This window comes from Pogona vitticeps, chromosome 4 (assembly GCF_051106095.1).
Source record: "Pogona vitticeps strain Pit_001003342236 chromosome 4, PviZW2.1, whole genome shotgun sequence".
Classification (NCBI taxonomy): domain Eukaryota; kingdom Metazoa; phylum Chordata; class Lepidosauria; order Squamata; family Agamidae; genus Pogona; species Pogona vitticeps.
Window position 1 is genome coordinate 37,106,800 of NC_135786.1, and position 27,088 is coordinate 37,133,887.

Below are 27,088 nucleotides of genomic sequence, written 5' to 3' on the forward strand. Positions count from 1 at the left end.
CAGGTATGAGTGTCAATTGAGTTGTCTTAGCTTCTAGTGAGAGCTTTTGCTCGATTTAATTGGAATTAATTATTTTGTCTTTCTGGTTGTCCATAATGATATCTAAAATTCTCCTATGACATCACATTTGAAATGAAACCGTTTTTTTTCCCTGCTAGCTTTCTTCATCATCCAACTTTCACATCTATATATTATAAGCAGGTATACCACAGTAAGAATGGATTACTGTGTCAGAAACTTACCTTGTCATAAGCTGCCAAGCATCTTGCCTGAAACATTTAATGTGCATTATTTATCTATTACGTTTTTAAATACAGAGAATATGTTTTGGGTGACATTTCTGAAGAGCTCCAAGTTTCCTTGCCACACAAAATCAATTCCCTCTAAAATCTGAGAACCCTCTGAGTGAGATGCCCCATATCTTACATAGAGAGGATGGGCCTCTATTTGAATGTGTCCTCTGAGGTGCAGAGAATCTTTGGCTCTCCAATTATTTTAGATTTCCGTACTGTGAGGTCCTGGCCAACATGGCCAGTGGTAAAGGACTCGGGGGAACTGAAGTCAAAAACATATGGAGGGCTGAAAGGTTCCCCACCTCTGCTCTGTTTAAATGACAACAGTTATACTTAGATTGGCATGTACAGTATGTACATACATTGATGTGCTAACCTTGTGCAAATGTCCATCCTGCTTGGCTATCTTTTTGGGTGACACGCTTCCTCTTTTCTGACAATGTATTATGTTGTCACCTATGATAAGAGCAAAATCCTGTGGGAAACATGAACACAGCTCCACTCACAGGTACAGTGGTGCCTCGCTAGACGATGATAATCTGTTCCACTGAAATCGGTGTTTAGCGAAATCATTGTCTAATGAAAAGCATTTCCCCATTGGAATGCATTGAAACCTGTTTAATGCGTTCCAATGGGAAAGAATCGTCGTTGTCTAGCGAAGATCGGCCATAGGAAAGCTGCTTTGCGAACTGCCGATCAGCTGTTTAAATCGCTGTCTTGCGAAGCTTAGGTCCCGAAAACACCTGTTTGCGAGCGTGGAGGGAGCTGTCAAAATTGTCGTCTAGCAAAAATCGGTTTGCGAAGTAGGAACCAAACATTGTCCAGCGAAATTCCCCCATAGGAATCACTGTTTTGCGAATTGTTATAGTGATCGCAAAAAGCCAATGTCTAGCAAAAAAACTGTCATGCGGGGTAACTGTGTAGCGAGGCACCACTATATCCAACACACTGTGCTGCCCTAGTAATGTGTACAAAACACACACTATGGGAGAGTGTCATCCAGGGACCATGGAGAGGACAAAAAAGCACAGGGGGAATCAAACTCCCAACGTTTGGCTCAGCAGCCAGATAGCTAAACCACTGAGCAATCCCAAAGACCTGGATGGCTAAGGGCTCTCCATCCCTTCATTAGAGACTGGAACTGGGGGAGGGCAAAGTTGCCTACCTCAAAAAGGGACTAATGTGGAAATTTTCCTAATTTGGTTTCTTTGCTTTTTGTTTCAGATATTTGCCATGTTCTTTGCATGTTGCCTCTATAGATACTTTGACTGAAAGAAATGGATGGCCCTGAAGAAAATGAAAACAAAATTAGTCTCCAGATAAAACACAACTGGGGAATGCACAAGATTGAAGACTCTTGTATATGTCTATGTGAACTGTACATATTTATGTGGGAATGCCTCTCCCCAAGGTTGCTAAGCTGTTATCTGTGGTAGTGAAGAGCACACTCTCCTAGTAGATGCAGCTGCTTCTGACAAGGCAGGGTGGCTGCCCATTCTTCCTCTTTCCCATAGAGTCACGGAGCATAACTTCAAAGTCTTTCTTCGGCCAATCCTAATTGGCATTATGTAACCAGTGCCCTATCTGTATACTATCAACAATCTGTAAGCTTGTTAAGGTTAATAAAAAGGAGCCCTCCTCGGGATGTCACCCGGGACGGGCAGGAGGACTTCGCTGGCAGACATCTGTGTGTCGACTCATTTCATTAACTTCTCTCTCTCTAAAGTTAATTGCCTTCTTAATTATCACCCACTTTCTCTTTCTGTGATCACCTTCATAATTAGCCTTTCTTTAAGTTCTGTGATAACTACATATGTACAGTAAAACCTCCTTATCCATGGGATCAGTATCTGATGATTCACTTATCTATTATTAAAAGAAAATATTTTTTAAAAATCCCTAATTTTTTCTCATGTATTACCAGAACCAGCAACTAGAGGGAGACAGACTGTTTTATCAATACTTGTTAGTGAAGAATACATAGCATCGCCTCTGGCCAGTTCTGGTAATGGTATGTATAAACATTTTTTCTGCTTTTTCCCCCTTTTAACATGCTCTTTTTCACATTGGTGCATTCTCTATTATCCACGTTTTTCAGTATCCATGGGGGGGGCGGGGCTTGGAACCAATCCCCAGGTATATGGAGATCCTACTGCACAACACAATTGCTCTGTCAAGCCTTGAGCGACCTATCTTTGTTTGGAAGTTTAAATGAAGATAAATGGTTCCAATGTTATTCAGTATATGTCAAAATATTACATTTAATCTTACAGCTTCTGCGGTTCAGTCGGGTCAGTCGTGCAAAACATAACCCACAATACTTGTTGCTAGTCTAGTTGAACCCATTTTGTCTTGAACCCAGATGGAGGTGACTTCAGAAAACACCAGTGGTAAGTGATCTGTACAAAATTGTTGTTCCTTCTCTACCACAAGCTTATAATGGGCAGAAATGTCTGTTTAACATGATCAGGAGTAAAACCAATGTAAAAGTTTGATATTAATATGGCAATTTAAGCCTTCTTCGGGCTTTACAAAGTATGTGCATTACTCAGGGGCAGAGGAGGGCCATTCTCAGCCCAGGGCTTGGGCAGCAGAATGACTGTTGTTCCTGACTACTGTGAACAAAGGAATTTAACTCATGCTTCTCATCTACACAAAGCAAAACTCATAAATATCCTTAATTAAGAAAATTTATTAATGGAAAACACAACTCACAAGTGCCATCATAATAACAATAGATAATCATTTTGGACCTAATCTAATTGTACATATCTTAGAGCTACATCTATATGACCTCAGGGTAGGAAAGTATTGTGTCTGTCTCAGACAGGGTGTTGAGCAGAAATCTGAAACTGGGGCTTCCAGAAACAATGTACAATATGAGAAACTAAACTATGCCAACTCAATGCTGTAAGCTTAAATAAGCTTCCTAATTAATACAGAAATCCAGCTTTGAAAGCAAGACCAGCCAATGTGTTATAAAATGCTTTGATTCAACTATTTTACTGTTTTTGTCAGATTTTTTTAAAAATTAAGCAGCAAAGCTAGTACCTCAAAATGAATCCCAAGCGACTTCCTTACCAACTCCTTGCCGCTCATTCTCCCTTTCAAACTGCTCCTATGGTTATATCACAGAATCCTACCTATACCGTCAACCCCTTCACCCAGTGGGGAGAGGGCCCCCCCTTCTCAGTAGTCTAACAGCTTTCGGTCAGCATACTGACAAACCAGCTAAAATTAAATTCATTATCTGAGGATAGTTTCTTCCACAGTGAAAAGGCACCAATCCCATGTATGAGGTAGGTTGCAGCAGCCTTAGAGGAACAGGGAGGCTTCCAAAAGTATAAAAATACATAAATGGAAAGAAAATCCAGAATAGCCCATTGGGGATTAAACATAGAGGCCACTGAATGACTTTGGGGAAGTTGATGGAAAACTAACAGTGATAGAGGAAGAAATGGAAAAGTTTATGGCTGAAAAATGAAAAAGGAGATGGTTGCCTGGCAGACATATTTAACAGCAGCACTCAACACTGCAACATTTTGTTGCAGGTCCTACTAAAGATGCATATATGAGTCACTGCTGGCCATTAACATGCATTCTCCTTAAAAAAGGAAGGTCACCCATGATTATGACAGCTCATTTGGTATTTCAGACCAAGGTCCTTTGGTGGAAGGCATTCTGATAATTAATGGTAAAAAGACTCTGCTAAATCTTTAGTACATTTTAATTTAAATACATTCCTAAATCAAATCATTCCATGTTATCTTTATTAGTAGAACTCAAAGTGCAAATTAGATTTAACTTCAAATGTTGGCTAAGCAAGAACTGAAAAGCTGACAGGCAGAAAACATAAGGTCCAGTCACCCTTGCTAACCGACAAGGCCTAGTTTAAAAATGGGAAAATTTGGGTGAGAAATGCATTATAATAGGCAGCAACAGCACACAGCTGAAAAGGGAAGTAAATGAATCCAAAACAGCATAATTCAATCTTTGACCCTCCAGACATTTTGGATTTCAGATGCCAGACACAAGACCATTGGCTATGCTAGATGGGGTTACAAGAGCCAACATTCAAGACCTATGGCTGCCCAGGAATGAGAATGAATGAATGAGATGACTCATGCCACTTTCTAATCAAATATGGCTGTTGAATACAGACCATATGTCTGTAATATAGCAGAGAGGTAGACCAACAGTAATTACACAATAAATTTACATTAAATATTCAGTTCCTGAGCTGTAATTTAAGCTATGTACATATATGCCATGCACTGAATCATAAGGTGTGGAGGCAAACTCCCATTCCTGAGAACTGTATGGCCCCTTTGCAGGGAAATCACAAATGCAACAACAGGTTCTCATTTGCTTAATTTCTGTTTTGAAAAATTTGAATGAAGGAAAGATGGGAGGATGACTGAGGCAAAAAACTGGAGTATGTGTCCAAGTCTACTGCAGCATGAGGTTATACTGAAAGGAAGTTGCATCATCATGATTAAGGAAGCCAACACATCTGTCCTGCATTAATCTGAGCTGAGAAAGCAAGTTTTTGTCCTAGGCGATGTTCATTTGGTCCTATATCCATCTACAGACATCACCAAATTGGTACTCTCCAAATGTACTGGATTGCAGCTCTTATAATCCCCAGCCTACGTGGTCAAACACATGGAGGAAACCAGCTGAGGAAAAGTTCTCATCTGGAACAATGTTTTACCTGCATCCGGAACAGAATGGCTATCCTTAGACCACTCAGATTACATTCAACTGTATGAGTTTTACCAGAAACAATTAGATATAATTTTTTTATTTTATTTATACCGTCTTTGCCAAAAAAAAAGGCACTCAAGGTGACCAACAAGAATAAAATACAGATGAAACGCAAAATCTTAATCAAAATATAACATACAAATAGATAAATTACGAACACAATAAAAGAGGTGGCCAGCACCAAACTAGTAAGGCCCCCTTCAACAGCAGACAAGCTTGCATGTCTGCAAGAAGTTCTGTAAGAATAAATATGAATTCTTCTAAATCGCCTTGGTTCAAGTCTTATAAGGCTTTGTAAGTCATAACTAGTACATCAATGAAGATGTTGTAATATAGGAGTTGCTAGTTTCCTGTCACCGGCTTTGATCACCAATCTGACAGCAACATTCTGGACCAACTGAAGCCGTTTGAATGGGATGTAACCCTTGGAGGGGTGAGGCAGATGCACTAGCTTCAGCAGAATCCCATTGCCACTGCTGAAATCTGGGGATACAGTATACAGGTTCTGGGATAAATCCAGGGACTCAAAATGTGAACCCAAGTCTGCTCAAAATCTGAATGGGAATATAACTTCATTCAGTACTGGTTACTTCCCTACTGTCTGACTTGCCATTTGTTCAACTTAGTGTCCGTTTAGACAGATCTGTTTGCCATTGTGTAGGTCCTCAGCCACTCCCACCAGGAAAGCATCGGCATGGATATTATCAAGCGCAACAAGCCGAAGGGTTTTTACAGATTTTTCCCTGAAACAAACCTGCATAGCTCAGGAAGGGAGACCACTGGGCAGCAGCATGGGAGGAACCCCATCAGAACCCCAATTTTGTCCAAAGCACCTGCCTTCAGAGATATACACAGAGACCGGGAAGACTGATGGATGGAACACCTAGTCAGGAGATGGAGCCGAAGTAGATTAGAGCAAGCTTATCCCACCCCCCAGGCCTCACATGCTGTATCACAAGCAGACATAAGTGCTAAGACGTCTCCACAGTACAAGCCACATGCTCATCCAGAATCAGGCCCTTGATGTTTACTTTCCCATTCACCAACCTGGCATCCAGCAGCACTATCTCCAGCTCAGGGGAAATGTCACAAAAACTACTCAGGCTATTTAGGTCCCTGAAACTGGGAGACAATTTAGGAGCAAACACAGCCCTTGTTAAACTTCCTCCCTCCTGCTGTCTCTGTGTGTGCCCTTTCCTGTTAAAAGTATTTTTAATCTTAGCCTCCTTGCACCTTAAAAAAAAATATCTCCTGCCAGAACACAAAAACTGCAGCTCTGGTAACAATGACCCACCTCCATCCCCGAATCAGGGAAGCTGATATAAAGTATAAATTGCCACCATTCCTTCTTCCATTCTCTCACACAGGTAGAATGGCCCTCGCCTTTCTTCATTCATAAAAAGACTTTCCTAAAGAGGTGGATCTTTTCAGTGTCAACCTTCTGGTGAAAACCTACGGGTGACAGGCCCACCCTGTGGCAAGCTTCCCCTTTAGGCCTTGGCCAGATGAAGCTGGTGTAAGGAGTCAGACTAATACTCCCATTGAAGAAAACCAAGCTTTTAACCCACAGGAATATCCCTAGCACAGGCCCAGGTAAAAAGGCATGCAGTTTAGAGAACATACACTCAGTCTAGAGTAGAATGTTTCATCTTACCCCAGACTCAGAGTCTCAGCAGGTAGTTTGTTCTTCTCTCCCTCCAGGCAAGTTTTTCTGGCTAATTGTAATTCCAGATAAGAAATATCCATTTGTATGTTTTGCTGTAGAGAAACCTCTCTAAATCATCTAGAAAGGAAAGGGCAAGAAGCTGATCCAGCAGCTTCAGTGAAAAACATATTTTTGTAAAAATGTGCTTCATGCTGTTTTGCTGAACAGAAGTCCACAAGTGACTTCTTTTGTGTACCCTTGGCTTTGTGCTATAGGATGCAAGCACCTGAGAGATATAGACGAAAATTGACACAGTGAGCGGTGTTAGAAGTAGAGAAGTGATGGTCCTTCATCCACCTTCACAGATAGCATTTTGGAGAAGCTGTGAAAGGACTGCTCATCTAGGGGCAGTAGATATGGATACCAGACAGCCAGTGGGAATTTTGGCAGAATGTCTGCAGGGCTACTAGATGGGCTTGCAATTCTGTTCCTACATCCAACTCACGTACTTCTCCAATCCCATTAAAAGATAGCAATATTAATCGAAGCATGCCAAGGAGGGTGGACACAAACTATCCCAAGCCTAGTGACAGAAAAGATCCATGTAGGTCTCCCTGATCAGCTGAAGACATTACCAGTTGGGCACATTAGTGGAGAATACTTCAAGGGAGCTTCTAGTGCTTTGGGAAAGATCACAAGTACCTATTTTGCAAATTACACAGCCACTCATTATGACTCCAAAGGATCTTGGGGTTGTTGGAGCAGCTTAGTGAAAATGTCAGTCCAGTGCACACCAGCAGTAGGAACAGTAAATAGAGGAACTAAAAATAGAAGTGCCAATATCATACCAACCTTATATAAACCTATAGTGCAACCACAGCTGGAATGCTAAGTACAGTTCTGGTAGCTGGATCTGAAAAAAAGGATATTGCAGACCTGGAAATGTTGCAGAAAAGGGCAACGAAATGATCAAGGGATGAAGCAACAGCTCTATGAAAGAAGATTACAATGTTTGGGGCTTGCTTATCTTAGCAAAAAAATGCAATCAAAGGGAGATTTATGCTAGAAATTCATAAAAAACTTGGTGTGGAAAAAATGGCTAGGCAGCTCCCCTCCTGCCCCTTTCTGTCATAATATTAGTATTTGGAGTCATCCAATGAATCTGAATGGTGGGGGACTCAGGACAAATAAAAAGGAGTATTTCTTCACATAATGCATAGTTAAACTGGGAGATTCACCGCCACAAGATATAGCGATGGCAACCTGCTTTGATGGTTTTAAAAGGGGGACAAATACTTTAGTGAAGGGAGCTTGAGCCATCAGTGGCTATTGGTCAGGATGACAATGTGTCATGCCCAGTATCAGAAACTATCTGCTCCTGTATATCAGTTCCTGGGGATTGTAAGACGGAGAATGCAATTGCGCTCATGCCCTGATGGTGGGCTTCCCATGGTCAAATGCTTGGTGAAGAGATGTGTACATACATCTTTGCACTTGCTAGTGGAGCCATTTCCATGAGGATACAGAATCTGTTTTTCCTTCTGCCCTCTCTATTCTTACAGCAGAACAAAAACGGAACACAAGCAGCATTTTGAATCTGCGAAGGACTCTGATCATCCAGCGTGAAACTTATTGAGACCCAGGCTTTAGCCATATGTTGACGCTGCTTATGATCAGCCATTCAGCCTGACTCTTAGTCACTGTGATGCGCACACACTCGGGGGCAGAGGCTGTGCTGCTCTCCAGGTTCTGTCCGTCAAAGTCTCCATGCTCAAAGTGTCCTACGGGAACGTACGTGACACACTGCAGCTTGTCCTTCTGGGTGCCCAACTCCACAAGTCCAGCCCGGAGATAGTCCCCTGGGCGCTGCTCAGACCCTGTATGGATCTGAATGCGGGAGATGTGAGCAGCCTTCTTAAACACAATGGTGAATGTGTTGCCAGCAGAAGGGGCCTTGCCCCAGAAATAGTCTGCCATATTGCTGTATGCCTTATTGGGCAGGTAATTCTCAAATGTCACAATATCTGTCACCATGTCTGCAGGGGGGTTGTCAGGGAATCTAGAGAGGTCCTCTTCAAAGTCCTCATCTTTCAGCCTGTTTGCCATGCCTTGGAAGGAAGAGAAGTGGCCCATGTGCTGGAAGAGAGAGGGCTTGAAACGAATGACCTCTTTTTGGGTGAGCAGGAGGCGGAAATGCACAAAAAGCCAGTCGCATGGCATCTCTTGGTAAAATAGCAGAAGGAACTGAGCAAGCCGAGGGAGATCACTGGAATGGTACAGCTTGCCAATGTAGCCAAGCTTCGAGAACTCCACGGTGACCCAGTAGGAGCCCTCAAGGGACACTAACCTATTCCGGATAGTTCTGAAGAAGGATTTGGAACAGTGGACATCATCTTCTATCATGAGGTAGTAGGTGGAGAGGTTGGCAGCAAAGTTCATGAGGTAGGCGTAATCCACATTTTGCTTGGATCTAAACTGGACACGGTCTTCCGCATCGTTAAAGTTTCTCTTTAGGCCTTCCAGGGGAGGGTAGTACTCAAAAGGAGCGTGGACAACCAACAGGTGGCCCAGCAAAAGCTGTCGAGCAAACCTTTTGGTAATTTTCTCCACCACTTGAGCATTCCAGTTCTCATCTGGATCAGCTAAGTGTACCACCACCACCATCTCTCTCAGCTCTTCCTGCGTAGACTGTTCAAAGACTGATTTGAGGGTTTCCAAGAGGTAGTTCCCACGTTTCCGCTTGACAGAACATAGGCCCACCGTGAGGAATCCTGAAATCAACAGCAAAGAGGTAGCCTTCAGGAATCACTAAAATGCTAGCAATCAGAGGAGTACGTGAGCCACGGCTTGCAAGGTCAAAGTCTTTGGACTTTCTCAGAAGCAAGGGCTATGACATGACCCATGACTCTCACTTCCAGTCACATTTCTCTGTCCCCTCTGGGCTTAACTGCAATTCTTAAAGCAGCTGGGAAATAAACTGATTTGCCTTGGGACAGTATATTTTCCAAGCTCTTCCTGATGTAATGCAGGGAGCATTTGTGTATATTCTTTTTTAATTTTTAAAATTTTTTTTTACTCTGCCCTTTTCCTTAAAAAGGACTCAAAGCAGCTTTCATAATTAAAAAAACAGTATTTAAAGCTATATTTGAGTATACAAACACTAAAAAGGATCAAACAAGTACCATACTAAAAAACATAAGGAACACCAAAATACATTCAAATCAGTATGGTAAACAATCCATTTAAACCACCCACTCAGGCAGCCAGTCATGGAGAGAAAACATGCCTCAGTGTTTGGTCTTAAATGGGAAACTAACACCCATTAACTTTACAAAAGACCTGTTGTTAATTTGTTGATATGGACTGATCAAGTTGCCTTCACTTTTGTATCTTCTTTATAGATTATATGAGGACTGTCATCATAAGTACTGGCACTCACAAATTTGCCACTGCCAGCAATGGTTACAGTAGTTGTAAAGTTTCTGAATTAATGTCCACCACAGTTCTTTGCTTCTGAACAAATCCATAAGAACAAGGCTGCTAAATGAAAGGGATTGATAACCAATTCTAGAAAATCAATTGGAAGTATTTATCCATATTGTGAAGAACTAGCTAACTTAGGAAACTTTCTGAGACAAAATCCAGTGATGGTTCCAGGCCAATGTGACCTGGAGATGAGAAAAATACATAGATTCAAATAAATACAAATAAATACAGTGGTGCCTCGCATAGCGAGGTTAATCTGTTCTGGATTAACCCTCGCTATGTGAAAACATCGCAGAACGGAACATAAAAACCCATAAAAACCCAACGATGTTTAATGCGTTCCAATGGGCCCTAAACTTACCGTTCAGTGAAGTTTCCTCCATAGCGGCAGCCATTTTCGCACCCTCGGTAAGCGAGGGGAGGGCGCGAAAACACTGCGCCCGGCCATTTCGGGCGTCTGGTGGCCATTTTAGAACTGCTGAACAGCTGATCCGCGGGCATCGCAAAGCGAGGATCGGTAAGCAAAACGCTTACCTATCGTCGCTATGCGAGTTTTGCCCATTGGGACGATCGGTATGCCTCCGCATTAGCGATCCTGAAAAGGGGATCGCTATGCGGATTCGTTGTTGTACGGTGCGCTCGTTAAGTGAGGCACCACTGTACATTCCACAACCCATTGTCCTCTAGACTAGTTGTAGTCTAATTCTAGTCAATGATCTTGTTGGCTGCAGATGATGAGAGCTCTAATCCAACACACCTGGGTAATTACCAAACTGGGAAAGCCTACTGTAGAGCAGGACACCAGAGAATAAAAAACGGATCTGCTGAATTTAAATTACATCAGCTAGGATTAATGACTCCTGATTATTTAACAAATGCAACAACTGATTCCACTCTCTCCCAAAGTATACTGTTCAGAGAAAGGTGTGAGGGAGAGAGATACACAGGTGCATGAACAAGTATGGATTTGTGTGCAGAAAGGCTTTGAGTACCATTCTTACAAACAAATGTGCATGATCAGAAGAATTTTTCAATCCTAAAGTCTGAATTCAATTGCTAGTCCCAACTAGAGCAGACCCAGTAAATCAATTGCTGAATGTGAGTCAACATCTACGCAAACCTCAATAATTCAGTGGGGATTAGCAATTGGATTTAAGACTAAATGTTTCCCAGGCTCCAGAATGTCTGATCTTTGATTCCCACAGGAAACGAAAGTGCATTCCACAAGTGTGCTTAGTCCTTGTAGGAAGGATAAGTCCACCCATTGCTATTAGCTATTAGCTAAGTGAAATGTGTGCTGCAGGAAGGACTGTCTGCTTATTGGAAGCATCTTGCTGATTATTGTGGTAAACAACATAAATAGACCTTCTGTCTCTGTTTCTATCTTGGGAACAATTTGTATTTTCTTCAATTCCCTGTGCACATTTGATGGGAGAAATCTTATTGCTAACTCCAAAACCACCACCACTGCCACTACTCTATACCACATTGAACCCACTAATTTTAACAGTGCTATGAGCAAAGCTTGCCTTTGCCTTCTCTCATCAGTTTTCTGAAATCCTGCATTAAGAACGAGATTCTAGAGCAGTTGCCTAGAAGATCTGTGTCATTCATTTCAAAACGAAAAGAAAGAACCTGGGATGCAGATGTCCATTAAGAACGCCAATGAGGGTATGGCAGAAAAGGACATGACTCAACATGAGATGGGAAGGGAGCAAATGGAGAAAGGAAACTGGTTTTTGGACTATGATGAAGGCAAACAGTGGCAGACTCCAGCCATTCTTGAATCTCCAGGGCCATGCCCCTCTCTTGAAGGTCAACCTGCCCTCAGATGCAAGAGAGGCTGCTGTTCAGCTGCCAGTGGTTCAACTACCAGTTCAGATGGCTTCTGTACAGGGGATGGAGGACATCATTCTGTATGTAGCACAGAAGGGACAGGAAGCATTTTGTGCTCTCCTTCAAGAAGCAACAAATTATCTTTGGGTCTGGCCCAGCCAACAGAAGCAGCCCCCTTCCTTCTTCAAGAGGAATTACAATCAAAGAGGAAAACAGACAGCTCAAGTTCTATTGCCCCACCGGGGGAATGGTGTAAGGTCAACAATAGGCAAAAGAGATGTAGGTCTTGTGGAAGCAGATCAGCACCAGAGCTTGGGAAAGGTTCCTTTGTGTGGACTGCAACTCCCAGAATCCCCTGCCCAGAGACGCTACTTCCCTTGTCCTCTGGGGATCCTGTGAATTGTAGTTCAAAAAAGTAACATCATCAAGAGCAAAAATATGGCTACACTGCAGAGAGTAATTTTCAAGAGGATAACTTAGCAGGGAGTCCTTCTACTTCCACAATGTCCCAGAACGGCCATTCTCAATTGGGGGGGGCATATGGTCCCCTGGACCCCCCCCCAGCACATTTGAAGGGGGCCACAGACTGGAAACAATTATTTACACACTGTTTTATAAAATATGTTATTGGACTTATACAATTCTGATTCAGCCTATATTCCTTTCATCTGTTTGTGGCTGTGCCAAAAAAAAAAAAAAAGTTGAGAATGGCTTTCCTAGAATGTCCCAACTTATTTCAAGTTGCCTCTAGAGCTTATCTGGGTGGGCAACATGTGGCCCATGGACTGCATGTACTTCCCCCAAAGCCTAAATGCAGGCCTTTGGCACCTCTGCAAGATTCACATGCCTCCAAATTTTAAAACTTTTTTAAAAGAGAAAATGGGCTCAAGAACTTTTGTGAGTTCTAGGGGGTATGGGGAGGGCAATGTGCTATGTTTTGACAGCCTCCAGCATTTCTCAAGCCACACCCCACTTTTTAAGAAAAAAACTTTGGATTGAAGCTTTTTCAATGACAAAAAAGGCATAATTTTGGTACGAAAACAATTGAGGTGTGGGTCATGGCAGTGGATACATCCTTCCCAGGTCCATGGAAAGGTGTATGCTACTCCTGGGCCTTTGGCAATCACCCACTTCTGAGTGAGACAGCCCATTCTTCTACAACAGGCTGAACTACAAACTCCTTTGAGTGCCAGCTTCTATCAACAATTCCACACTTTTTTTGTTTGCTTGCCTGAGGTACTCACTCTTTTGGGTTGGGGGAGTGCCAGCAAGAGAACGATAGGAGACGTTCAGAAAGTTGGTGGCATTGCTTAGCTGTTGAAGACTTTGTCGGTTCCAATCAGCATGAAGTTGGTACATTCCCAAATCCTGAGCCCACTGCTGTATCTCCTTCTGTGAAGAAACAGGTTGGCAGAAATTGTTAGAAAGGTTCACCATATATTAGAGAACACAGTTGGTTGTACAAAATGTGCATTTGCTTTGTTAGAAGAACCTGAAATTTAGGGGGTTTGGACTACAACTCCCAGAATCCCCATCGCAGAATGGCCACTAGACAAGCTGGTGGAGGAATTCTAATATCTGGAGTGCAATGAAACACCTCTCTCCCAAGCTTCTGCCTTTCTGGGAATGCATCTTCAATTGAAGATGATTACATGCTGTCTTGTCTGTTCTGACTTATGAGGAACCTTCTCTGGGTATTCTATGTACACTCTCTTCTTCTGGGGCCAATCTGGAATGATCCGGCTTGCCCAATGCTACACAAGCTGGCTTTTCTGCCAGGAAGTGCAGAGGGAAATCAAACTCCCGGCCTCTGGTTCTGCAGCTGGATACTCTATCTCAATGATCAATCCAGCCAGCTATTACATAGGTATAAAGATTTAATACCACTTTTACTGTCTCAGTTTCATTCTAATAATCCTTTGATTTGAGGCTTGGTGAGATTCTTTGCATTCTATGCTGTTCCTTCTGTCTGCTAAAGTACTCCAGACAAGAAACTACAGGATTCCATAGCTTGAGGCCATGGCAGCTGAAGTGGTATTTGCAATAATATAGATGTTTGTAAATTAATAGATTTTTTTAAAAAAAGAAACAAAGCAGTCTGAATATAAGAAGATCCCTGCTGGATCAGGCCAAGGGCCCATCTAGTCCAGCTTACTATATCTCACAGTAGCCCAACCATATGCCTCTGGGAGCACACAAGACAGCTAGATACCTGTCTCCTGATACCACTCCCTAGCATCTGGCAGTTTGAGGTAATGCAATGATAAAGGCATATAGATAAAAAAACTTTACAGGAACTTAATTATTTGTATGGAGAGGAAAATACTTGGTTCACAATGAATATCAAAAGCAATAACTTATCTTTGATACTCTGTTTTGTTGTTAGGGTAGGCAGGGAAGGAACACTGTAAACTATGCTGGGTACTGTCTATTTTATAGTGCATTATTTTGTACTTCATCAACTTTTTCTGCATCATTTGCCAAAATCTGAGGACATGGTTGTCTATGTTCTGCTCTAATGGACCACATGTCAGCATCCTAATATGGAAGATCTCGATCAAAACTAGGAGAAACGAAAGTCCTTACATGAAAGCAATGCCCATTTCATAAAACAATGTTGGGAGAATTGTCTCAAAAGTTTCTTAAATTTCACCAGAGCACAGGTTGCTGTCCTCTGAAGATGCCGGCTACAGAGACTGGCAAAACGTCAGGAAGAACAACCTTCAGAACACGGCCAAAGAGCCCGAAAAACCCAGAACAACCATTCTTAAATTTCTTTTGGGATAAAGTTTTCTAATGGGACAAGAGATAAACAAGATGGTATGACAGGATCTGCTGTGAATCCACTTACCCCTTGATACCTGCAGAATGGAACAAATGTTTGAAACCATGCTCACCATCTCAGGATCCTCTCGGGGCCATGAAACCAGATTTATGACAAGCAGGAACACTAGGAGGAAAATGGCCAGTGTAAGTGAACGCCTCAGGAAACACCGCATGGTGCTGGCACTCTAGAACCAAATGGTTCCTGCTGGAGACTAGCAGTTCCACAGATATTCTGGCCTCATCCTTTCACCTGGGAGACAAACAAATAAACAAATAAGAAATAGCTTCTCCAAACAGTCCAATCCACAGCACTGGAGCTTCAGCTATGATACTTCTTGTGTTCCTGGAAATCTTGCATTAACCCCTGGTTACAACTCCCTAAATTGTGCCTGAGGAATTCTTGGAAAAATTCTGGCATGTGGAATCTAAAATAAAACAAAAGACAACACTCCTAGAAGACACACAATTCTTTCTAGTTGTTGGGGGGGGGGAAATGGCGTGTCAAGAATGCGGCTACGTATGCTTGCTTTACTGGTTGTGAGAAAGCCTTTTATAAAGTCCAAAGTGGCAAGCTGATGGAGCAGTTGGTAAACAAAGATTGAGACTTGAAAGGTAGTCATCTAACTGGCAACCGGTAGTCGCAATAAAAAGCTACAGTGAAATCTGAAGATAAGATGGGAAAGTACACCAAGGTATGAAGAATATGACAAAGACAAATACTTATTACTTTTTTCAATGACATTTAGAAAACAACTTGGCATCATTGTCAATGGTGGGATTATCTACAATAACTGATATGCCATTGATAAAGTGTTACTAGCTGACAGTTTAGGGGGCCTGCAAAGGCTACTCAATAAAGTCAGTGAAGTTAGTAACAAACACAAAATGAACAGTAAGAAAAACAGGTTCACTGTAATCAGAAAAAAGCAAGCAACCCAAGAAATGCTGTTAAGTATCCCAAATGAACATATTGAGTGTATTCACAAATATGATGACCCTGAACTTTAGCTGAATGAACACTGGAAGCATAGCCATGTGACAGAAGGCAGAACAAGGATGGTTCAAAGTACAGTAGCTTACTGAAGCTGAAGAATGTAATGTGCAATAAAATCTTAAACTGAATATGCAAACTCCATTGCACACTGTATTCTTGGCTCTACTATGGAGTGGTCATTATGTGCCCAATAAGCCCTCCAAATGACATTTCTCTCACTATGTATGTACAGTGGGGTCTTGACTTGAGAACTTAATCCGTATTGGAAGGCGGTTCTCAAGTCAAAAAGTTCTCAGGTAAAATCTGCATTTCCCATAGGAATGCATTGAGAACCATTTGATCCGTATCTGCTCTTTTCCGTCCATAGAAACTAATGGGAAGCTGCTATTCCGCCTTCAACCACTTTTGTTTCTTTTTTTCTTAGGTCAAGAAAGGTTCAGGGAAGGCAGGGAAAATACAGTCCAGACAGTACAGTACCAGGCAGTCCGAAGACTGTCTCCCAATCCACTCTCTAAACGCTGGGAGGAGTGAGGAAGCAGACAGGCACCCTTTTCACTGGCCAACAGTTAACTGAAAGTTCAAATTTTGCACTTTCCCTGCCTCCCACGTGGGCTTTTTTCTGTTTATAACTCAAATCTAAGTATGTAAGTCAAGTCAATATTTTCCGATGAGAGTGGTTTGTAAGTCAAAATGTTCTTAACTCGGGCTGTTCTTAAGTCAAGACCCCCACTGTATGTGTGTGTGTGTGTGTGTGTGTGTGTGTGTGTGTGTGTGTGTGTGTGTGTATGTATGTATATGTGTGTGTGTGTGTGTGTGTGTGTATGTGTACACATACACACAGAGTACATATATACATACTGCATATACTCACACAGCATATATACACAGATACTGGTTGTATAGGAGTCACAGGATGCAGCAATGCTCCTGAGAGGTCTACATTGACAGAGATATGGGTAACATAAGAATTGATCCTGAAATCTCAATAGATTATAATATCCTTCAACACTTCTGAGTCCAGATACAAGCATCAAGGACCACAAAGGTGAGCAACTTGATTGGGTCTGGGGGCCTTTTTTCTATCCTTGGGATCCAGGAAGTGTTGTCTCACCCTTGAAATCAATAAAATGGATGAAAACTCAAACCTGAATGCTACTGGAAGGTTGCTTCTAGTTCATTTTTCCGAGTTCAGGGACTTGTAGCCCATTTTATTGTAGATCATCTAATCCTAAAGGATGGGAAATGACTCTGTTTGCCTTTTTAAGAAAATTAGGAACATCCATGATCTGCAGAAACATCTGGAGAAGAGCACATTGGACCATGTTTTGCCCGTCTTAACTGTCTGATATTGCACAGTTTCTATGGTTCCACTCTAAACAGCTATGAGTGAAATCTTCATATTTTCCTATACCTTTCAAAGCAACAGTTAAAACTCTTCATCAAAGCAACTTCTAGCATTTTAAAAATTAGCCTTAAGAGCCATCAACACAGATTTTTTTCAGATTTAAAAACAGAAAGAGGAAATGCAGCAAAACTATTTTAGTCAGTTTTACACCAATGTGCTTTCCTTTGTTTCCTATAAATACACGAAACTCTGCTGTACCTATCAATGTTTCAGAATCAAAGAAAGGAAATCCTGTGATGTTTTTGACAGTCATCCCTCTGTGACAAACACCGAACAACATTAAAACTAGACTGGCTACTGTAATTTAGCATTGCATTACTTTCCTAGATAATACAGCCTTCTCCCCATTATAGGTAGAAACATTTGTGAAAGCTTGTCAGTCTGCCAGACAGAACTCTGGTACCATGCAAAATCTCCTAGGGCTACAAACCAAAGCTTATTTTACTATTAACCTTCCCAGGTTTTAAATTTATTTATTTATTTAACATATTTTTACTCCACCCTTCACCTTAAAAAGGACCCAAGGCAGCTTATATAATTAAAAAACAATATTTAAGGCTAAAAATAGTAAGTATATAAATACTAGAAGGACCAACTACCACACTACAACATGGTAAACAAAAACAACACCGGAACCACATTCAAAGCTCTAAGGCACAACAATCCATTTAATAATGCCATTCAGGCAGGAGGTCCCTTAGGGAAAGCTTTGCGTGCTGGCTTCTTGTGGCATGGAGTTCCAAAGTCTGGGAGCAGCAACAAAAAGGCCTTCAGAAGGTGGTGGGATCGAGAGAAAGGTCCCTCCCGATGATCATAACATTCATGCAGGCTCATAAAGGGAGATGCAGTCCCTGAGATAGCTTGGACCCAAGCCATTAAAGGCTTTGCAGGTCAGAATCAGCACTTTGAATTGTGCCCAGGAGCGGATCGACAGCCAGTGGATGTACTGTAACATGGAGAGAGGGGGGCCACTTTTCAGAGACAGCCCCAGGTAGATCATGTTACAGTAACTGAGCCAGGGTGTAACTAAGGCATGTGTCACTGTGACCAGATCAAACCTCTCTAGGAACAGGCACAACTGGCACATTAGTTTTAATTGTGCAAATGCACTCCTCGACAGCAATGAAACCTGGGCATCCAATCTCAGAAATGAATTCAAGAGCACCCCCAAGCTCCACACCTGTTATTTCAGATGGAGTATTTGTAGCCTCTGCTCTTTGATCAAAGAGGCCAGCAGAAGTTTCTCAATGGCTGGCCCTTCCCTGCCTTACAAGAGGCAGATTTCAAGGCACACATAACAGGAAGGGATAGCAAATGGTCCCCAGCCCCCTAAAATACATGACTCTAAGTATATTTGCTCCTGCTGTACCATGGATAATCCCCTCCTGGCCTACAACAACAACAACAACCAACAACAACAACAACAAAAGCCTTGTCACCACCCTCCAAGTTTCTCTTGGAGAGAAAAATCAAAGATCAGAGAAAGATCAGATTAGATTTTGATGTCAGAGAATGGACAAATTAATGACAACAGAGACACTCCTTCAGGTATGGGGATCATTCTCAACCCATATGATGCTTTTTATGATGTTATATTTACACTATTATTTATTATTATTTATTCTCCAAAACAGGAGCAGCATTTATATTGTTATATATAACAATACAAATTTTGAGATTGTTATGTTAGTTTTTCACATAGTTACGTGTGTATTCAGACGTATCCCAACAATGTGTAGTAACACACACAAAGATTTTTCCAATATACTCTTGTAGGGTCAAACCAGCACTCTGAACCAGTGGCACAATCATACAGATAGCTTAGCCAGAATACTTTTTACATTATCAGAGATTCTGGAGAGCAACCTCTTTATGTACATTCTACGCCAGTTACATTTTCCAAACCATTTTCAAAGAACCATTTATAGCATATTGCTATACAGCACAAGACTCTAGCTAGACCATCCAGAAGACACTTTAATAGGCTGTGGAAGAAAGTAGGAAGATCAAAGAATAGTCAAGTTCAATGGGGCTACTTGGATACAGGACAAATTTTCTGTGACTGTGGATAAACTGAATCAATGCCGCACTTATGTGCATGCAATTTTTACCCCACCACCGGTACAAAAGAAGATCTAGCAAATGGCTGGGATAACATTACTGAAGTAGCCCACTTCTGGTCAAAAACAGTCTAATTGTCTTAATATTTAAATTTGTTTTTAATTTTACACATATTTCATATATGTCCAATTATGCAATGCTCTGATGAGCAAAGAAACAAAGCATACTGAAATAATTTAATTCAGTGGTCACCGGAGCACAGACTAAAGCTAGCTTAGCTTTGCCCAGATAGGGCACAGGTGGGCCATGGGCCAAAACCGACAGAAGACACTCCATGCCACTGTCAGGCCAGAACATCTAGTGCTTGAATACCTTCCCTAAAGCCCTACAGACCTTTGCAGACCTCAAGCAAAAACCAGAAGCCTGGGTTGGATAGAATTGTACTGCTTGTCCTCACAGTCACCTGTGCTTTAGGATGCAATAAAGGCTCCAGAAAAAACTCACCCTACATATTAGGGAAAGGCAAACCCATTAAATTAGATTAAACACAATGTGTTTGTTAAAGAGTCACCCTTTAACAGTACCTTAGTTCTGTCTGCCCTGATCCTCAGTTTACTTTTGCTGTCTTGTATCCTGCTACTCCTATGGTCAGTCATCAATTTGACACATACGCCACCTCACCTGCTGAAGGTGAAGTGCAGTTGTTCACCCTTGGCACACTGAAGACAAAGCACTCCAAACCTCTGGATGACTGGACTAATATAGATGTTAATTTGCATGCAAGATAAGACTGGGGCACCAAACTGGGAAGAGATCAAAGAGAATCAAGAGTCATACACACCCTGTCTCTCTCCCTGTACAGGTCATTGTAGCAGGCAAACAAGGTGAGGTCTGTGTCAAAACTGGGCTTCAACATGGACAGATGAACAAATCAAATTAGATAGTTTCCCTTCCAAAACAGGATCTCTGAAACCATCCAGAATGAAATAACTCTCAGGAGCATTTACCTGGCAGTAAGTTCTGTTGAACCCCATGAAGCTTATTCTTGAGCAGGAATGTTTAGGATTTCACTATAGCATGTTTATATTTTTAATCAAGGCATTTCTCACTTCCACATTCTAAAGATGAACAGGAAGCTATTTTTTTGGTCCTCCAACATTTTAATCTGAACCAGCAAGGTAGAAAATGTATCTTCTTCAGAATGAGAGTGAGGAGCCATTTCAAATTAATAGCTCACCCCTTGCAAAGTTTTCCCCACCTGTGTAAGAAACCTCACCGAGGAAAACAAAGTTTAGTTTAAACTAGTGAAAAGAACAAAAGTAAAACAAGTAAGACTCAGTGGGCAGAATACCCCAATAATTACATCCTGATATGGCGGTCAAACAGAGAAGAAAACAGGATTTTTGCAACTGACTAGAACAGGGAAATCCACCTGCAAAAATCCTCTTTTCTGCACACAACTGTAACAGGTACAGAAGCCTTGTCCTCCCTCTGCGTATTGCATCTGGCCACCACCAAACCTAGCCCTCAAAGACACAAAGCTAGGAGTTCAATGAGCTTTCAATCCTGGGAGTAAATTCCCCGGCATTCCAATCAGTCTACTTCAGAGGAAACATACCTAGGATGGGAACGTCTATCTAGCTACCAACAAGCCCCTTGTGACACTGCAGAGCATCATCCGGCATGCCCGCCCTTCTTACATTTTTTTCACCTCTACAGTTTCCTGGTGTTTCAAAAGATCAGACGAAGGCAGTGTTTACCAACTCCTCACTTGCTTCGAGAATCTTGACGCCACCGGCCCTCGGAGGGCCCCAAATCACGACAAAAGCTGCCCTTTATTTAATCCAGGAACCCCCAACCTCCCTCCTTTGCCGGCCCGGCGAAGTTCCTTTCGAAAGGCTGCGAGCTACAGCTGGCAGGAAGGGGCGGCCGCCTGAGGGATTACAGAGAGCGAGCAGAGGTTCGCGAGTCACCGAGACCGGCCCGGCGGGGGCCACGACCGAAACAGCTCTCGAAATCGCCCAGGCACCCGAGTTAAAAAGTAAAGCCAAGGGCATCCTCGACCTGGGCGAGCCCTTTATGTCCGAGTCCAGGATTCAGGAGGACCAGCGAGCCGCTCTCGCGGGGTCCAGGCGAGGCAACAGGACCTTCCAAAGCCACCTCGTTCACGGCGCAGAGGGAAAGCAGAGCTCCAAGACCTTCTGCCCGCAGGGACTGAAACCTCGGCTCTTTGGGTCCGCTAGCCTTCCAAAGGCGGAGGAAAGGGAGACCGGAGCGTCCGCGCTCCCCTCGGAGAGACCACGTGCGCCGCCGCTGCCGCGCGCTCCCGCTCTTCTTGCCCCCCCCCCCGGCTCGGCGCTGCTGCTGCTGCTGCTCCCGCCCGGAGCGCCGTCGACGGCTTGCCCGGGAGGACCCCGCGCTTCGGGGCGCGTCGAGTCCGGGCTCTCCCGCTTGACCCGAAAAGGAGAGGCCCTCTTTGTAACGAAGTCGTAGAGAGGCGCGTCAGGACGGAGAGAACTTGAGGCTTTCGTCAGAGGAGGAAAAAGGAAGCAAATTTATCTCCCCAGACCCGGTTCGAGCGGGCGTTGCAGCTTTCCTCCCCTCTTGCCACAGGGTCTGTTCGAGCTCTCCCTCGTGTCGCCTTTCTCGGTCCGCCCGCGCGGCGGCGGCGGCGGCTCTCTCAGGCTCACCTGCCCCCTTGGGCGCGGCTTTTCCGACCCAGCCTTTGGCCCGTGCCCTGCCCTGCCCTTGCTGGCGACGACGTGGCTCCCGTCACTTCGCAGCAAACTTTCCATCCCTTGCTGCGTCCCTGGCTTTCAACGCTCGGGATTTGGAGACGTGACTGGCGCCCATTCTCGATCCATAACCACGCCTCTAACCCTCTCCTTGTTCGTATTTGCCTCAAATTTCAGATGCCTCTGAAGGTGGCTACTTAGGCCACTAATTTTTATGTTGATCCCATTGGTTCGTCTTCAAGTGTCATGAGAGTCGGTTTTAGAAGCAGAAGTCATCTTTTGGATTCCTGATGGTTTGCTGATGGAACTGTAAAAATAAAGAATAACTCTTTTCCAGCCGTTTTCAACGGTCAATTGTACTATGCCTGTTTCTTCCCAGATATTCATACTGAAAGAATTTGAATGTGCACACAAATCGTCATCATCATACAAGTCTGTGGAGCAGAGATAAGGAAATGCGGTATATGGCAAACTCAGCTGTGAAACAGATTAAGTTTCCAAGAGTAACTGAGTGCATAGTGGAGCAAGAATTAAAATTCACCCTGGTGATGATTATAGTTCATGTAAACGGGTGAAACAGGAAAGCATAAGTCTGTGACTCAAGGAGTAAGAATGAAACTATATTTGTATTCACTTGTGACCAGCATAAGTTTAGGATTCTCAGTAACTTACATTTTTGAAACTTATTTTTGCTATAGTTGACATAGGACACCATATTTGACAATGTCCTGTGTGTACATAAAGCTTTTATCTAGACAGGATTCAGTGTGACTGGGTAGAGAGCCAAAGGTTATTGTGATGCTCATGTCTCAGTTTCTTTCTTCATAACCTGGATCTGAGTTAACTATACATCAAAGCATATTGTGCAAAAGCAGCAGTTTTACTGGAAGATTGCTTTTGCTTTTCTTTAAGGGGAGTGTCTTGGTAAATGGTACAGTGGACCCTCGACTTATAGATGGCTCGACTTACAGACTTTTCGAGTTACAGACTTCTCTGGCCACAAAATTTACTCAGAGAAGACTCATCATTGAGTCATTAGGTCTATTTCTGTTGGAAGCATCAAGTGGATTCAGGCCATTGTGTCAACAATTAAATTAAATCTTAAGTTAGTATTTATTTATTTATTTATTTATTTATTTATTTATTTATTTATTTATTTATTTATTTATTTATTTATTTATTTATTTAACTTGTACACCGCACACTCTACCCAAAGGTCTCTGAGCGGCTTACAAAAATTAAAATCCAATTAAAATATAATAAAAGATAAAACACAATTAAAATAGACAATAATTATTTCTGTTGTAGTGTTTATATATCTAAGTTAGCATATGGAATTTTTATGCAAGTTTTCCATATGTTTGCATCCTCTTTTGTGGTGATGCATTTCCTCTTTTTTCATTTTTTGTAATGCATTCAATTGTGCCCTATGCCAGGGTAATAGACTTTCTATGTTATATTGTACTGGAGCACTGTCAGTAACTAAGAAGGGATGGTGTCATAAGAGATAGTTCCTTTAATATTAGTAGCTGGCACTCTGCTGGAGTCTAACAAAGCTACAGTGCTGCTTCACATGACCAGGTTGCCAGGGTAATTGAGAACAAGAACAACAGAGTACTTGGTTTTATGTGAACAGACTGAGTCACTATAAACTCCCGTTAAAGGGAACAAGTTACATCAGGAGCTCCAGGAAACAAAACAGCAATAATGGACTTGTGCTTCATGATTCTGGAACAAAAGAATCAAAAAGCCTTCATAAACAGAAACAGGCTGTAGGTAAGCTCGGCACTCCCATTTCGTTTGGCCTCTTGAGAACTTAAAAACAACTTATTCCTGATTACAGTAAGAAACTTGAAAATGTCACCTAGAGGAGAGGTGGGGAAAGTGTAGCCTATGGGCACAATGCATCTTTATCAGGGCTTCTTTGCACTCACAGCCCACCCTTCATTGTCTGCAAAAGTCACTGTCCAACACTTCTGGAAGCCGCCTTTCAAAGGTCTGCATCCCTGCAGATATACTGGCCACCTCTATTGGGAAAGTGAATGAGCAAAAGATTGTGGGCAATATATATTCTGCTGCTGCTTTCAGTTGTGGCATGATACGTACGTCTTTCTTGATACTACCCTGAAAATGCTGGAGTCCTACAGTTCACTTGGAAGATCTCGATACAGTTGGGATATAAAGATGCACAGACGACTGTCCTGGATCTCCCAGCCTTAAAAATAATACAGTACTTAAGCCCCCCTTGATCATAAAGGGATGATGCAATAGTTAGGATATGATGAACAATTCTTGGCTTCTTGAACCCGACAATAAATAGACCTCTCTTGATGCATGCCAGCTGAACTAATGCTCTGAATGACAAAACTTTGATGATGAAATACTGTAGCTAGTGGATAGCTCAGTAGCTTAGGTCTCTGGCTACGGAGCCAGAGGCTGGGAGTTCAGTTCCCCACTTGCTTCCTTGAGAGGGGCTGGACTTGATGATCTGTAGAGTCCCTTCCAGCCCTGCAGTTCAAAGGCTTAAAGGTTAAAATGCCATGAGTTTATGGTGATCTAAATGCTACTGGATATATAAATAAAAATGGCCTAGTGTCACAGAGTAATGGTATGAGTTAATTAATGACAATAGGAAAGGAATTTGCAATGACAGTATTAATGAATATTCATTAGTCATTTTGATCATCATGACCTAAGAAAATATGTGGAAAATTTCCACTTTTCTGTCACTTGTCAGGCTGTGCATCAAAGCGTGTTGCTTATATACCGCCCCATAGCACTTCAAGCACTCTCTGGGCGGTTTACAAGTTAATTATGCAGGCTACTGCATCGAAATTGTCCTTTAAAAACTACTTTTCTGTAACCAAACTATTTCTCATGAGAAAATCTTTAGAATACAGTAATAATAATTTCGTTGTATGGGTATACTGTGTATATACTTACAATGACAATAAATTATTATTATTAAACTTTTAAAATATTTCTTTTAATTTTTTCTACTTTTCTATCCGTTGCAACCAGAGTGATTTATTACAGTATGTTCCATTCATTGCATCTTGTCTTATACTCTCTAACATAATATTAATATAATCTATTCTACTTAAATCGGTGTAGATTTCATCCAGGTACAAAGAGGTTCCCACTTATTATTATCCAGCCTATCATATAGTGTATCTGTCAAAATATCCATTTCTGCTAGTTACAAAATATTCTCAATGAATTCCTTCTTTGTAGTCTTCCACTTACTGGCATATACAATTCTAACTGCATTTATCAGATGTAAGGTCAAGTAAGTCTTATTTTTTTTGAGTGTAGCTGGTAAAATATTCAATAAGAAAATTTCTGGTGTCAAAGCAATTGTAACCCTTAAAATTTTGTCTATCATTTCTTGAATCATTTCCCAAGGCCTTACTGCACGTCCACCACATATGATAGAAGCTCCGTACTTTCTTTTCATATTTCCAACACTTATTAGAAACATTTTTATACATTTTTGTTAATTTCTCTGGTGTTATATACCATCTGTAAAACATTTTGTATATATTTTCTTTTAGATGTATACAGTTAGTCATTTTAATATTTCATTCCCAAATTTGTGACCAGGCACTTAGTTCTATATTATGACCTATATTTTGAGCCCACTTTACCATGCAATCCTTCAGAATTTAATCTTCCATTTTTTGCTGCATTAAAGTATTATATAAACCTTTAATCAATTTTTCCTCTGAGTCCAGCAACCCCTTATCCAAAGGTATTTTGTCTTTCTCAATAATAATAAACTTCTAAGAAATCCACGTCCCCATCGGACCTTCTTTTCAATGATAGATGAGTAACTGAAAGCTTCCAAACAGGACTGTAAATGTGAACTTTAGTGGGAAGTGCCATAGTGCTAACTGTGCCCCCTCCCCCAAACAAAATGGGGCTAAAAATAAGCACAAAATAAAAATAAAAGCAATAAACTAAATTGAGACAAGCCTTATACTGTATGGATAGTAGGAAAAATATTGAAACTGACAATTGCACAACTTGTGTAATTGCTCCACCTGGATAAGCCAATAATTCTCCTTTTCACATAAAAATGCTCCACCTGAATAAGCCAATAATTCTCCTTTTCACATAAAAAGGCAAAATTGATTCAGGTGGCATTCGGTGAGAAGCTCAGGCAACAGTTAGGGTACAGTTCCCAGAATCCCAGCTGACAAAGAGATTCTGTGAGCTGTAGTCCAAAAAAGTACCTTGTCACTGCTTTGTCCCGGGCAGGGCTTCTCCATCTTGCTTTTTGTTTCCTGGATAATTCCACTTCCCAGCTCAGAAGTACCCTGTTCTTTCCCTTTCTCCCCCACTCTATCATGTGAAACTTCAAAGAAACTGACACACTTACGGACCCAGGCAAAAGACACCGTGGACACAGTGTTGGTGCTGAGGAAGAGGCTGGCAGAAGACTTCTGGGAATGTTAACAAGTGCAGCTCTTTGGCCTCCAGGAAGAAACCGGTGCAGTCTCCCCGGAGCTCTTATGCTGTGCATGGCAGAAGCTGTTTGAGTGACCAATTAGAGGCAGCATCATATTGCAGCCCCAGGCACTCTAACATAGAGCTAACAAAGACAATAAATCAACCTGATCCTGTGGATGCACTGGGGATAAGAGCACAGGAGCAGAGAAAATGAAAACTGAAGGGAGCCAGAGTCATTCAGCACTGTTTGAATCAGGTTACAGCTGACCTCTCTCCCATCTCCGTTACTAACAGGCCTCAGTCTGCTTAGAGACAGAAGTGGGGAAGTGACATGAGGGAGTACAAGCTAGGGAAGGAGGGCAAAGACTCCAAAAACCAACACATCATATCTCGCAAGCCTTTTAAGATAAACAAAAGTCAGGAGTACATTTCAGGTTCTTTCTCACTTCCATGCATCTGACCAGCAGGAATAAGGGTGGAATCAGAAGGCTGCAAAGGTGCACGCCTGATCATACTGAAAAAGATTGCTTTAATGGGAGCAGTCTCCCTTAAAGTGATCCTTTTGTCTGCCAGGCAGGCTTGTCTCCA

General features: G+C 42.1%; 1 protein-coding gene across 4 annotated transcripts; it reads right to left on the reverse strand.

Annotated features, from left to right (window-relative positions):
* Nucleotides 1-7,141: 7,141 nt before the first annotated feature.
* On the reverse strand, nucleotides 7,142-26,514 carry LOC110073381 (alpha-1,6-mannosyl-glycoprotein 4-beta-N-acetylglucosaminyltransferase). 4 transcript variants are annotated; one of them, XM_072997100.2, is made up of 4 exons: nucleotides 26,434-26,514; nucleotides 14,925-15,103; nucleotides 13,272-13,419; nucleotides 7,142-9,476 (listed from the first exon to the last, which is right to left on the reverse strand). In XM_072997100.2, the coding sequence occupies exons 2-4, from the start codon at nucleotides 15,024-15,026 to the stop codon at nucleotides 8,335-8,337; spliced, it is 1,392 nt and encodes a 463-aa protein (XP_072853201.2). In that variant the 5' UTR covers nucleotides 15,027-15,103; nucleotides 26,434-26,514; the 3' UTR covers nucleotides 7,142-8,334. The 4 variants fall into 4 exon arrangements, with proteins under 4 accessions (XP_072853201.2, XP_020638159.3, XP_078249445.1 ...); XM_020782500.3 differs by lacking the exon at nucleotides 26,434-26,514 and adding an exon at nucleotides 21,014-21,221; XM_078393319.1 differs by lacking the exon at nucleotides 26,434-26,514 and adding an exon at nucleotides 20,932-21,037.
* Nucleotides 26,515-27,088: the final 574 nt, after the last annotated feature.

What these genes read in the sequence shown, in the direction of transcription:
- LOC110073381 (XM_072997100.2), bottom strand. Translation starts at nt 15,026, where the DNA reads ATGCGGTGTTTCCTGAGGCGTTCACTTACACTGGCCATTTTCCTCCTA. An exon ending in CCCGAGAGGATCCTGAGATG is followed by an intron (nt 13,420 to 14,924) that starts GTGAGCATGGTT and finishes GTTTCTTCACAG; the next exon opens with AAGGAGATACAGCAGTGGGC. An exon ending in CACTCCCCCAACCCAAAAGA is followed by an intron (nt 9,477 to 13,271) that starts GTGAGTACCTCA and finishes TGTTGATTTCAG; the next exon opens with GATTCCTCACGGTGGGCCTA.